Source organism: Phyllostomus hastatus, unplaced genomic scaffold (genome assembly GCF_019186645.2).
Source record: "Phyllostomus hastatus isolate PE091 unplaced genomic scaffold, TTU_PhHast_1.1 phas_contig_64, whole genome shotgun sequence".
NCBI lineage: Eukaryota > Metazoa > Chordata > Mammalia > Chiroptera > Phyllostomidae > Phyllostomus > Phyllostomus hastatus.
Window position 1 is genome coordinate 12,052,551 of NW_025333928.1, and position 12,990 is coordinate 12,065,540.

The following is a 12,990-nucleotide window of genomic DNA, read 5'->3' on the forward strand; positions in this document are numbered from 1 at the left end:
TATAAAGCCACCCCCCCACACCCTGGTCAATGGAAAAATTTTCTTCCATGACACCCATCCTTGGTGCCAAAAATGTTGGAGACTGCTGTTCTAGCCATATCAGTGGATGAGTAGCAGTGTCCCTTCTAGTCTGCAGTTTCCTGATGAGTAAGCAGGATGAGCATCTTGCCATGTGCTTCTTTATCATTTGAACATCTTCTCTGATAAACTATCAGCACCAACTTGTTATCTACTTTTTAATGGGGTAGGGTGTCTTCTTGGTGAGTTGTAAGAGTTTCTTCTCTTTTCTTTCCTCCCTCCTTCCCTTCCTTCTTTCCATACTGAATCTGGATATAAGTCCTTTGTCAGATACATGTATTGCAAATATTTTTCTCTCAGTCCATGGATTGTACTTTTATCATCTTAACAGTGTCACTCAGAGGGTAAGTTTTAAATTCTGAAGACATCTCATTTATCAGTTTTTGAGTCCCCTCTGCCTTCTTCCAGGTTGTGATGATTTTCTGCTACAGTTTCTCCCAGATGTTTTATAGTTTTAATGTCTACATTTAAATCTATGATACATTTTGAATTAAATTGTGTATATTACTTGGCAAGTGTCAAGGCTCACGGTTTTTTTTTCCCCACATGGATTACACAATCATTCCAGAAATATTTGTAAAGAAAGCCATCTTTTTCCTCTCTGGAAAATGATTGGTCCTTTATATGGCATCTCTTCTCTTTCTAGACTGTTGTTTCGTTGATCTAAACATCACTCTGTGCTCTTACTGCACTCTCTTAATCACTGAAGCTTTATATTAAGTCTAAAAGGTGTCAGCATGTGACCCTCCAGTGAAAGCCAGGGTCATCATGCGCAGGTTTGTTTGTTAGAGACTTCCACAGTGCAGGTCTGGTGACCCCACTTCTCTTGCAGCTTGTCCCCCCAGAGCCTCTGGAGCCCCCTGAGAGTCCGCAGGAGGTGGAAGTCATTGTTGTGGATACAGAGACCCTCAGCCAGGACTATGCTGGCCCAGGGACCCTGGGGATGGCTGCCAGGTGAGCCCAGGGGAGTAAGGCAGAAGCCGAGGGCTCACCAGCTTCCTGGCTCCTCAACAAATTCTACCTGCAGGATGACTCCTGAGGGCATAGGGCCTGCCAGGTGAACAGTATTTTGCTGCAGCCTCATTCCTGCCTCTGCACAGAGCCTGGGTGTCTCTCCCTACCTCTGGACCTATGACCCTCTCCCTCCTCCTGGAAGAGCACCAATGGCATGAGGACATGGGCTACATGCCAGGTTGGAGGAAAAATAATGACAGCAGCCCTGGTTCTGGCCCAGTTCAGTATCTTCTTCTAGTGGGGAAACTGAGACCAGGGGCCATGCAATCACCTGCCAAGGTCATAAAGCAGGAGTCTGCTGACTCAGCATTCCCCATCCACACTTTTCATTCCCCATGATCATTCCCACGAGGCCAGATCCACTTCTTTTTTTCTTTCTTTTAATTATATTTTATCGATTATGCTATTATACTTGTCCCAAAATTTCCCCCTTTGTCCCCCTCCACCCAGTGCCCCCTACTCCCTCAGGCAGTTCCCACACCACTGTTCATGTCCATGGGTCATGCATGTAAGTCCTTTAGTTACTCCACTTACTATGCTGTGCTTTACATCCCCATGGCTATTCTGTAACCACCTATTTGTACTTCTTAATCCCCTCACCTCTTCACCCATTCCCCCACACCCATCCCATCTGGCAACCATTAAAATGCTCTCCATATCCATGATTGTGTCTGTTTTTCTAGTTTGCTTAGGTTTTTTTAAGATTCAATTGTTGATAAATATGTATTTATTACCATTTTATTGTTCATAGTTTTGATCTTCTTCATTTTCTTAAGTCCCTTTAACATTTCATATAATAATAGTTTCATGATGATGAACTCCTTAATTCTTTTCTTGTCTGGGAAGCTCTTTATCTGCCTTCGATTCTAAATGATATCTTTGCTGAGTTGAGCAATCTTGGCTGTAGGTCCCTGCTTTTCATGACTTTGAATGTTTATTGTCAATGCCTTCTAACCTGCAAAGCTTCTTTTGAGAAATTAGCCGACAGTTCTATGGGAAGCCCCCTGCAGGTAACTAATTGCTGTTCTCTTGCTGCTTTATGATTCTCTCTTTATCTTTAGCCCTTGGTGTTTTAATTATGATGTGTCTTGGAGTGGGCCTCTTTGCATCTGTCTAATTGTGACTCTTTGTGCTTCCTGGACTTGCATGTCTATTTCCTTCACCAAATTAGGGAAGTTTTCTTTCACTGTTTTTTTCAGATAGATTTCCAATGTCTTGCTCTTTCTCTTCTCTTACTGGCTGCCCCTATGATGTGAATGGTGGACCTCTTGAAGTTGTCCCAGAGACTCCTTACACTGTCCTCATTTTTTTGGATTATTTTTTCTTCTTGTTGTTCTGCGTGGTTGTTCTTTTTTGCTTCCTTATGTTCAAAATCATTGATTTGATTCTCAGCTTCATCCACTCCACTGTTGTTTCCCTGTAAATTGTTTTTTATTTCAATTAGTGTATTCTTCATTTCTGACTAGATATTTTTTTATGCTCTTGATGTCCTCATTAAGTTCCTTGAGCATCCTTACAACCAGTATTTTGAGTTCTGCATCTGATAGATTGTTTATCTTCATTTTATTTAGCTCTTTTTCTGGAGTTTTGATTTGTTCTGTCATTTAAGCTATGTTTGCTTCCTCATTTTGGGAGCCTCCCTGTGTTTATTTCTATTTACTAGGTAGAGCTGCTATGACTTCCTGTCTTCTTTTTATAATTTTTAAGATACAGTGAAATATTTTTTAAAGATTTTTAAAAGATATTTATTTATTTTTAGAGAGGAAAGGGAGGGAGAAAGAGAGAGAGAGAGAGGGAGAGAGAGAGAGAGAGAAACATCAATGTGCAGTTGCTGGGGGCTGTGGCCTGCAAGCCAGGCATGTGCCCTGACTGGGAATCGAAACTGCAATGCTTTGGTTCGCAGGCTGTGCTCAATCCACTGAGCTACAGCAGCCAGGGCAACTTCCTGTCTTGATAGTGTTGCATAATATAGTAGGTTTCCTCTAGAGTCCTATGGCACAGCCTCCCCTGTCACCCAAGCTGGGTACTCAAGGTGCACTCTTCATGTGGGCTGTGTACACCCCCCTCTTGTAGTTGAGCCTTGATTGCTGTTGGCAGGTCAATGGGAGGGATTTATCTTGGCCAGTCAGCTGCAAGGACTGATTGTGACCAGTGACCACCCACCTCCACCCTCCTTGGAGGATCACCTGTGCAGAGGCAGGGTGGTAGTTCTCCAACATGGTCTGTAGCTTCCACTGTGAGCTCAAGCACTAGGATTTTCTGGGTGGTGCAGACCAAGGTCAGACCCTGCCTGGGTTCTGCCTGGGGTCATCCTGCCTGAGCTATAAAGCAATCTGAGATGGCTGCTACTTGTGCTAGGCTTGAAGATTCTCAGGGGAAGCCAAGCTGTGAATCTAGGCTGACTGCTGCTGGTGCTGGGCCTTGGGCCACTTAGCAAGTGGTACAGGGGTTAGGGCTCACTGAGGCTGGCTGTTGCTTGTTTGATAGGATTTAGGAAGTTGTGAAGCCTGAGACAAGACCAGCCATTCACACAGGAAAGTCACAGTTAACAGTTTGAATGGGCCCATAAATTGTGTGGAATGGAGACAGGGGATCTCCAGGGTGGGGCAAACAGTGTCATCCATGTTGATGGAGTCTCAGATATGGCACCTGCCTGCCAGCTTTGTGGCTCTGTGGAGAGAGGGCTCAGAAAACAGACAATGGCCTCTGCCCACCTTTCTGTCTCAGAGAAAACTGTCACCTTTGTCAAGGCAAAGCTCTTGCCTTGATCCCAGACACTTCAGGTCCTCCCTGTATGCCACTGGTGCCTTTCAAGCAGCTACCCTGGTGCTAGAGCTTAGAAATAATGAGTCTGAGTAAGTCCACATGTGGGTTCTTTAAGGGTAACCATTTGGAACTCCAGAAGTGTCTTCTACCAACTCAATCCCCACTGGTTTTTGCAGGCAGAAGTTATGGGGACTTATCTTCCTGGCACTGGAACCCTGGACTGGGGGCCTGGTATGGGCCTAGGACTCCTGGCTCTCAAGATATCCCTCCCAAATTTTTATCCACCACATGCTTGTAGGACCAGCCTGTTCCACATCTGTGCCCCTCCTACCAGTCTGGATGGATGTGGTTTCTTTAATTCCATAGTTGTCAGATTTCCATTCAACTCAATTTCTGATGGTCCAGAGTGACGGTTGTTTTATATTTTAGTTGCAATTTTGATGTGGTTGTGTAAAGTGGTGAGCCATGTCTGCCTGTGCTGCCATCTTGACTGGAAGCCCTGGATCCACTTCTCAGAGTCACAGACCCAGTCCTGCATCCCAGCCAGACCTGTCCCCCTGTTTCCTGAACCCCTATGACCCATGGGCAGGTAAGAGGTGGGCAGGCAGCCAGCTTCCTCCACTTCCCCAAGTGCAAGTGCACAGCTCCTCCCAGCAGGTGTTAAGGGGAGTACTAGGGCTTCCTCTGGTGGACAAGCAGGGAACTGCAGGACTCCAGAGGGACCTGGGCTTGTGGCAAAAACAAACCTGCTTTATTTCTGGGTAACATGATTATGTTCACAGAAAAGTCAAAGCATTCTACCAACACAAGAATAAATGAATTTAGCAAGACTGTGAGATACAAAATCAATAGACACAATGCAGAAATATTGTACTTCTAAATATCTACTTCTAAATCATTGAGAAATAAACATAATACTATTTGCCATAGAATACAAAAATTTAAACACTAGGAATAAATATAATGAAAGGTGTGCAAGGTCTCTACATCAAAAACTACAAAAAAGTGATGGAAGAAATGTTATTTTTTTATAAGATTTTTGTTTTGATGCCAGTGGGTTTTTTTTTCAGATTTTATTTTTATTTCTTTAGAGAGGGAGGGGAGGGAGATAGAGAGAGAGAGAGAAACATCAATGTGCGGTTGCTGGGGGTCATGGCCTACAACCCAGGCATGTGCCCTGAATGGGAATCGAACCTGCGACACTTTGGTTCGTAGCCCGCGCTCAATCCACTGAGCTACGCCAGCCAGGGCTGGAAGAAATTTTAAAAGCCTTAAATAGATAGAGATAGGTCACATGTCTGGATTATTAAGATATCAGTTCTCCCTATATTGATTTATATAAATCATGTGATCCAAATTGACATCCCAGCAGCCTTACTTTTTGCAGAAATGGACATTCCAATTCTAAAGTTAATATGAAAAGATAAAGGAGTTGGAATAACCAAGACCATCTATGGCTGTCTAGAGGAAAAAGAACAATTATGGAAAACTCATCCTTTCCAATTTTAATAATTAAGATGGTGCAGTACTGGGGGAAAGTTACATTGTGAATATCTACTAGCAGATTCTAAAGTGTATGTGGAAATGGAAAAGACACAGGACAGCTGATATGATATTGAAGAAAAAGAACAAAGTTGGAGGACTGACACTATTCAAGACTTGCTATAGGTCGATAATGATACTGATGAGAGAATAGACACGTATCATTAGAATAGATCTAGATACTAGATCTCTCTAGAGAGAATAGGTCTAGAGACTAGAACAGAGAGCCCAGAAACGGAATCAACTGACCTTTGACAAAGAAGCAAAGGCAATTCAGTGGAGAAAATACACTCTTTTCAACCAATAGTCATCAACAATTAAATATCCATATGCAGAAAAATGAGTCTTGACAAAGACCTTTCACAAAAATTAATTCAAAATAGACCATTTTGAATTAAGTCTTATTAATTTAGGTTTATTAAACCTAACATTTAGGTTTAGTAATTTAAAATAAACCTAAATGTAAAATGCAAAACTATAAAACTTCTAGCAGATAACATTAGAAACAACACTGAAGGTATGATCCATGAAAGAAAAAACTGACAGGTTGTACTTCATAAAAATTATAAAATTCTGCTCTGTAAGAGATAATGTTAACAGAATGAAAAGATGAGCCACGGACTGGGAGAAATTCTTTGCAAAGCACATACCCGATTAAAAACTGTTATTCAATATACAAAGAACTCTTAAACCTCAACAATAAGAAAGCAGGCAGGCAACCCAAATCAAAATCGGTGAGCGGAACGTAAAATATTCCACGTGTTCTGTGAGCTCCAGGCATCCTTCTGCCTGCTTCAGTCAGATGATTTTTTGTCCCTGACCTCATCCCTGGTGATGACCTGGATAGCAGTGGGCACGCAGGCCGTTCAAAAGTGCCGGGAAGGAGGAGGTTGGCAGGAGGCCCCAGTGACCAGGAGGCCCAGGGGAGAGTGAGGAGATGGGACGGTTGACAGGCAAGGTCAGGAGGTTGCAGGGAGGGGTGGTGAGGCCTGACTGGGGCAGTGTCCAAGGGAAGCTGGCACTGGCTGCTTGTTATCTCACTGTCACTTCCAACTGCCTGGCCCTCCGCTGATGGCACTCACATCCAAGATAACAAGGCCCCACTGCGACAGCAGAACTGCTCAGATAGCCCGCACACATGGACTGCTGGACCTGGAATCGGGTCTGCATTCGGCGTGAGGGCAATAGGGTGAGGACGCTCAGGGTTGTTCCCTCCCAAAGTGGACCAGGGGGACTGTGTCGGCCCCTCCCTGGCAGTGAGGTGGGGGCGACTGAGCCCTACTTGTGAATACAAAGATGTGGGGAGGAGTGACAATGGTGTCATTGACCCAAAAGCACCACGCTGCACTTCTTTAAGGGTGGCCCACAGACATGGGTTCCTCGTGGGTAGACGGTTGGGGTGGGAGTGACTGGTTGCATAGAGTCGGGACAGCACCACTGTCCCTGCATGCAGCATGCCTGAAGGCCTCTGGAGGGAGTCCTCTCTGCACCTGGCAGATGAGAGGGGTCTAATACTGGAAGCTGGAAGCGGAGCTCTCACAGTGCCAGGGGTCAGCTGGCTGAAAGGGAGAGGAATGCTCAATGTCTAGTTCCTAGTCTGTGGCAGGACCAGGAGGCCCGGGCACACGGGGGGGTGGGGGGGAAGGGGCTGGAGGGCACTGTATGGGTACTAGAGCTCCTCTCCTCTCAGCCGTAACCAGACTGGATTAGGCATCTCAGCCACCAGAACCTAGGAAGCCAGGACCCACCCAGTGAGGTGGCTTGACCTCTGCTTGGGTGCATATCTGTGCTGGCTGACAGGCTGGGGTGATCGGGACCCATGAGAACTATGATACCCAGATCAGTGGTTGGGCAGTGGGGACATATGTCACATGGAAGTCTCTGTCTGAATCGCCCACTTCCTCCACACTGCAAAGGAGGGTTGCACAGCCCTCCTCTGACCCCCTCCTGGCCCGCAAGGATAAATGGGGAAGGGAGAGCTGGCTGGGCAATAGCAGCACGGAGCGGCCGAGGTGAGCACGCCCTGCCAAACCCCCAACAGCTGGGTGTCAGGACTCGGAGCAGCTGAGCCTCAGATCTGCCGCAGCGAGGCCTCAGACTCCACCAGGCCTGAACCGACTGCTCCCTGACCCTGGGGTCCCCAACTCCATCTGCACCCCATAGCCTGCAGACCCCTGCCTGGCCCAGCCCCCAGCTGGGCCCTACAGTCCCTCCTTGCTCCTTGCAGATGCTGAGCCTGCTGGTGTTGGCCCTGCCCCTCCTGCTGAGCCTGGCCCATGCAGCCCCTGGTGAGTCCTGACTCAGGCCAGCCCTGTCCCTGCCCTTCTCCCCACACCCCCAGGCCCCACTATGGGTGGGTGGGTTCACAGAAGCCCGGGTTTGTGTGGGCACAGGGGCCAAGCTATGTCCTGTCCTGAGTGTGCTTTCTGCCCTAGCCCCAAGCCAGGCCCTGGAGAGAGTGGGCATTGTCGGGGGGCAGGAGGCCCCTGGGAGCAAATGGCCTTGGCAGGTGAGCCTGAGGCTCAAACTTAAGTACTGGATGCACATCTGCGGGGGCTCCCTCATCCACCCCCAGTGGGTGCTGACCGCTGCCCACTGCGTTGGACCGTGAGTGTCCCGGGGGCCTGGTGGGTGGGAGAGGGCGGGGCTCCACCCTCCTTCCCAGGTGTCCAGGAGAGGAGGCTGCTCAGCCCCCTGAGTGGGTGCCCCCTCTCTCCAGGGAGACCACGGATCCTGCAGTCCTGAGGGTGCAGCTGCGGGAGCAGCACCTCTACTACCGGGACAAACTGCTGCCTGTCAGCCGGATCATTACTCACCCCAACTACTACACACCTCCGAATGGGGCGGACATCGCCCTGCTGGAGCTTGCGGACCCCGTGAGCATCTCCAGCCACGTCCAGCTGGTCACTCTGCCTCCTGCCTCAGAGACCTTCCCGCCGGGGACTCTGTGCTGGGTGACAGGCTGGGGCAATCTGAGCAGTTCAGGTGAGTGCTGGGAACAGCTGGAGGGCTTAGGAAAGTGGGGACTGCTCACATCCATGACCCAGCTCTGGGGTTCCCTTTGGGGGAGGGGCCCTAGCAGCTGCCTGAGGAGAGTGATCACCTCCCCACTGAGGCAGAATGCTCTCCTCTCACCCCCAGAACCCCTACCACCGCCATACCCGCTGCAGCAGGTAAAGGTCCCCATTGTGGAAAATAGCATGTGTGACTCGGAATACCACACTGGCCTGAACACGGGGGACAACGTCCAGATCGTCCATGACGACATGATGTGCGCCGGGAACAAGAAAAAGGACTCCTGCCAGGTGGGCCCCTGTCCTCCCCAGAGTCCCCACCCACCCCAGCCTCTGCAGCCACTGCTGACCCCTCTCCTCCCCAGGGTGACTCTGGAGGGCCCCTGGTCTGCAAGGTCAATGGCACCTGGCTGCAGGCAGGTGTGGTCAGCTGGGACGAAGGCTGTGCCCAGCCCAACAGGCCCGGCATCTACACCCGTGTCACCCACTACCTGGACTGGATCCGCCAGTACGTCCCTGAGAAGCCCTGAGCCTGCCCCTGGGGCTGCCACCTGGTCCGTGGAGGACCCAGCCCCCTCCCGTCCCCAGACCCCTGCTCCCTGCCCTCCCAGGTGCACCTTCACCACCTTCCCTGTTCCTTGCGCTGATCCCCCCGCCTTCCCCACCCTCAGCCCAGGGAGCAGGTGGCAGCACCAACCCCCATTAAAGCTCATGGAGAACACTTGTGGTTGTGGCAGTCTTTCTGGTTGTGGGCATCCCTGACGGGCAGGGGCGGGGCCGGGGCAGCCAGCACAGCCACTGTCTGTCACTGTGGGCTCCCTGGGACCCTGAGCCCTGGGCACTGTGGTGGGGACAGCCCCCTCCCCAGCCCCTGGTGCCCAGGGCTCATGTCTCTGTGCTGAGCAGCCGCCTGTATTCAGGACACGGAAAGCAACCCAGAGCATTTACTAGACAATTCTAGGGGCGCCCAGGTGCCCAGCCATGGGGGTCACAGCATGTGGCCTTGGCCCCTCCACACCCTGTGTCCCTCCAGCCAGGCAGGGCCCTGCCTCTCCCTCCAAAGCCCCCCAGCGCCCCCAGGCCTCAGTGTGCATGGACTCAGGCAGTCGTGTGTCTGCTGCTCTTCACGTCTATGTGATCGGTGGCACCTCATGACAGTTTCAATGAGCTTCTGGTGGTTTTGATGTGGGCAGCCCCTTCACAAGTGAAGCCCTTCCCTTTGGCAGGAGAGGGGACAACTGTCCACCTGCAGCACTGGGGACAGCGCCCTCAGGCCCACGTCTGCTTCCACCACCTTGGACACTCTGGTCCCTGGGCGAGCTTCCCCGGCCCTGTTCCTGTGGGTGAGCCTGTCGCTCTTCCATGTCAGGCTGCCATGCCTCTCAGGTTGCCTCCTGGACACACAGGCTGCTGTAAGCTGGCAGCCCGGCTGCCCCCGGTGGTGCAGATGCTGCAGGTCTGGGTGGGGAGGGCCTCTGTCCCCTCTCAGCCTGAGCCCTCGCTGCTGTGGAAACTGCCATGGGGCAGGTGCCAGCCCTCCTTGTTTTCCTTTCATCTTTAATCATTTCATCGTGGCCAGAATGCATGCCCTCCCTAGGAGGTGAAGGACGTAGATGAACCGGGCCCTTCCCTTCTCCCTCCCTCACGCCCGTCCCACACTCTCGAGGTGGCTTCGGTGGTTGGGGGGTGACCTCCTCGGACTGCCCACCTTACACAAGCACGTGGACACTTAGCTCTAAGTGCCTGTTGTGCTGGAGGACACTGAGGGGCAAGCAGCCACCAGCCTCCTCCAGTGGGTATGGAAGGAAGATAGACGGGCAGGGCCTGGGGCTGAGACCCCCCCAGACTGGGCAAGCAGGGACAGCCTCCCCTCATCTGGCCCTGCATCTGGAGGAACTCTGCCAGCTCAGCCAGTGGCAAGTGACAGAGAAACTGAGTGCTGGCTTATCAGGGTCAAGCTGGCCTTCCGCTGGGCCAGAGTGGCTGTGAGGGGACTGCCCTCCCTCTGTGCCCCCAGGGTCCTCCTGGGTGGACCCACACGGCCCATGCTCTGGGGCTGCAGGTGGCCGGTCCCCCCAGGGCCAGGAGAGGAAGGCGGTGTGGGACCCGACGCCCCTCCCTGTGTTGTCCTGCAACATGGGCAGAAACCAGTCCAGCCACAGAGTCCCCGATGGGACCACATGGATGGTCCTCAGAATTTCTGGTTTGACAGCAGGCCTGGAACCCTGAGGGAGCAAGGGCCCTGCCAGGAGCCACGTGATGGGGTGCCAGTGGGGAGAGAAGGGCTTCAGTGCTCTAGGGGAACTGAACCGGGACAGTTGAGGGCCCTGACATCCTCTCCTGTGGGCACCGGGGAGGGCACTGGGGGTCCAGAAGGCAGAGAACCAGAGTTACTCTAGACCCACTCCCCCAGCCCACACCCTGGGAGACAGGAGGCCTTCTGGAGCCTGGGAAGGCTGGCTGGGCTCCAGCCCCATGTCCCCAAGCTGGACAGAGAGGGCAGTTCCTTTCCCCGAGTGGCACCACCTAGGTGTGTGGCCGTCACAGGGTTAGCTGAGTCCTGCACACAGAAGTAGCGCCACTGTCATCGCTGTTCATCATCAAAGCGAAGGTGGCCCCTGCACTTCTGAGCGCAGGCTCTGGGCCTGGAGCTGGCAGGAAGGAGGCAAGTCTGTGCCCCAAGAAGCTCTGTCCTGCTGCATCTCTGACAACCCATCCTTGTACTTGAGTTTCCCTACATCTACAGGAGGACTCTCCCATCTGGCCTGCAATTTGGAGCTAGGCAGAGAGCGGGGATGGGGCCAGGAAAGTCGCAGCCCCTTCCTGAGACCTCTGACCAGCTTGGTCATCGGGCCCTGGCCTGAGAGAGGACGGTTAGGAAGGGCTGCCTGTTCTGGGAAGCTGGGGCCGTGCCTGCCTGGTCGCCGGTGGAGACCACGGGACCTGGGGATAGGTATGGGGACAGGAACACTGGGGAAGGCGAGTTGGGAAGAGTTTAGTCACCGGGCCCGAGCTGTCTCTGCCTGGCTCAGTTGGCCTCGACCTGGGATGGTTCTGAAGAATACTCAAGACCAGACTCCCCAAGGACAGAGGGGAGGAGCCAATGTGCCCACAAAAACTAGGGAGAACCTCCAGAAGGGGGCAGCACTTACCACCATCTTTGCCCAGGTGAGGAGAAAAGGCTCAGGTTTGCAGCCAGGATGTCTGGGGTTGGGACTGGTCTGACTGTGCGCCCCTGAGACAGACACTCGCTGTCTGGACTGTAGGGCCCCTGTGGGGTGAATGGAGGTGGTAAACCCTCCCTTCAGGGTGTGCAGGAGGAGCAGATCGGGTGTGCCGGGAGCCCGGACCTCAGCTCCTCCTCCATCCTCCCTCACTCCTGGGGCTCGGGGCAGGATTGACTGCAGGGGATGGTGGAATGCTGTGTGATTGACTGTGGTTGTGGTTACATGACTGTGTGCCTTTGTCCGACTCAGACTGTGGGCTTAAAATTGGCGAAGCTTAATTATGTGCATATGTAAGACATACACACTAACTGCCACGCCCTCTTCCAACCATGTTTTTTGACAAGGTCTGAACATGGAAAGAGGGAATTCAAGGAATCCATCTTCCTGGAAGAGAGCATGGCATACAAAGGGGGGCAGTAATTTTTCTGGGGATTGCTTTTAATAATTTCCTTGCTAATGTTAATCATGGTCTTACTTTGTACCCTGATTCTCATAAGAACAGGCCATGAGAAGAAAAAGTCTCAAAGTGAGTCAACAGTTAACTTTGAGGGAAATTCTGAAGGGACAACTAGTTCTCCCTAGACTATTGAATCCTGCCCAAATTGTTTTAAACAAGGTGTTTATAAACCTGAGTAAGAAATTATCCCTGATTGTTCCCATAAAAGAATTCATGAATCCGTTACAACAGGTTGAATTATTGGCGGACTTTCCCACGCCTGTTCCTTACCCACAGATACAAAGAGTCTTTCAAGAAAACAAGAAAAAACTATATAGACCCCTACCCACAGCCCAGGGATACCCCTGGGTAGCATATTGGATCAATGGCAAATTATGGTATCCTTCAAGAGGAACTAATAGTCTCCAGAGGGTTCCAGATCCCCCATTGCCTTATACAGGAGCATATAATGAGGGATGGCATTAGAATGGTCAATAAGGATGGAGTCCAAGTGCCTTATAATAGTCTAAATTTCATGGAAAGGCTAGCTGGAAGCAGACCTCCCTGGTGTTTATTAACTAAGGAACAAAAAATGTTTACTGTAGCTGGATTTCCTGTTTATCTCTCCTTACATGTTTGTTTTGGTGATCAAAAGGTGGTGGGATTGTTAGATACCTGTATCTCAGGTTTATTGATTCGCATAATTCTAATGAAGTTGTATAAAATAATTTCTTGATTAGAGAATAAAATCCCCTCTAATGAAATAGCCCCTGAATATCTAAAAGTTGTTGGAGTAACAGCCCTGCCTTTACCTTGAATAGGAGTATATATCAAGTAGAACTAAACAGGCAAAGAAATAAGAAAAGCTGGTTAGCTATTATAAACTAAGCATGTAGAAACAGTTACCAGGGAG

General features: G+C 50.9%; 1 protein-coding gene across 1 annotated transcript; it reads left to right on the top strand.

Moving 5' to 3' along the window:
* Positions 1-7,335: 7,335 nt before the first annotated feature.
* Positions 7,336-9,135, top strand: LOC123825586 (tryptase beta-2-like). Its single transcript, XM_045849124.1, has 6 exons — positions 7,336-7,412; positions 7,628-7,688; positions 7,836-8,007; positions 8,120-8,385; positions 8,542-8,705; positions 8,780-9,135. The coding sequence occupies exons 2-6, from the start codon at positions 7,628-7,630 to the stop codon at positions 8,942-8,944; spliced, it is 828 nt and encodes a 275-aa protein (XP_045705080.1). The 5' UTR covers positions 7,336-7,412; the 3' UTR covers positions 8,945-9,135.
* Positions 9,136-12,990: the final 3,855 nt, after the last annotated feature.

Excerpts from the sequence above, each read along its gene's own strand:
- LOC123825586 (XM_045849124.1), top strand. The coding sequence starts at position 7,628 with ATGCTGAGCCTGCTGGTGTTGGCCCTGCCCCTCCTGCTGAGCCTGGCC. Across the intron at positions 7,689-7,835 it reads CCTGGCCCATGCAGCCCCTG|CCCCAAGCCAGGCCCTGGAG; the intron begins GTGAGTCCTGAC and ends TTTCTGCCCTAG. Across the intron at positions 8,706-8,779 it reads AGAAAAAGGACTCCTGCCAG|GGTGACTCTGGAGGGCCCCT; the intron begins GTGGGCCCCTGT and ends TCTCCTCCCCAG.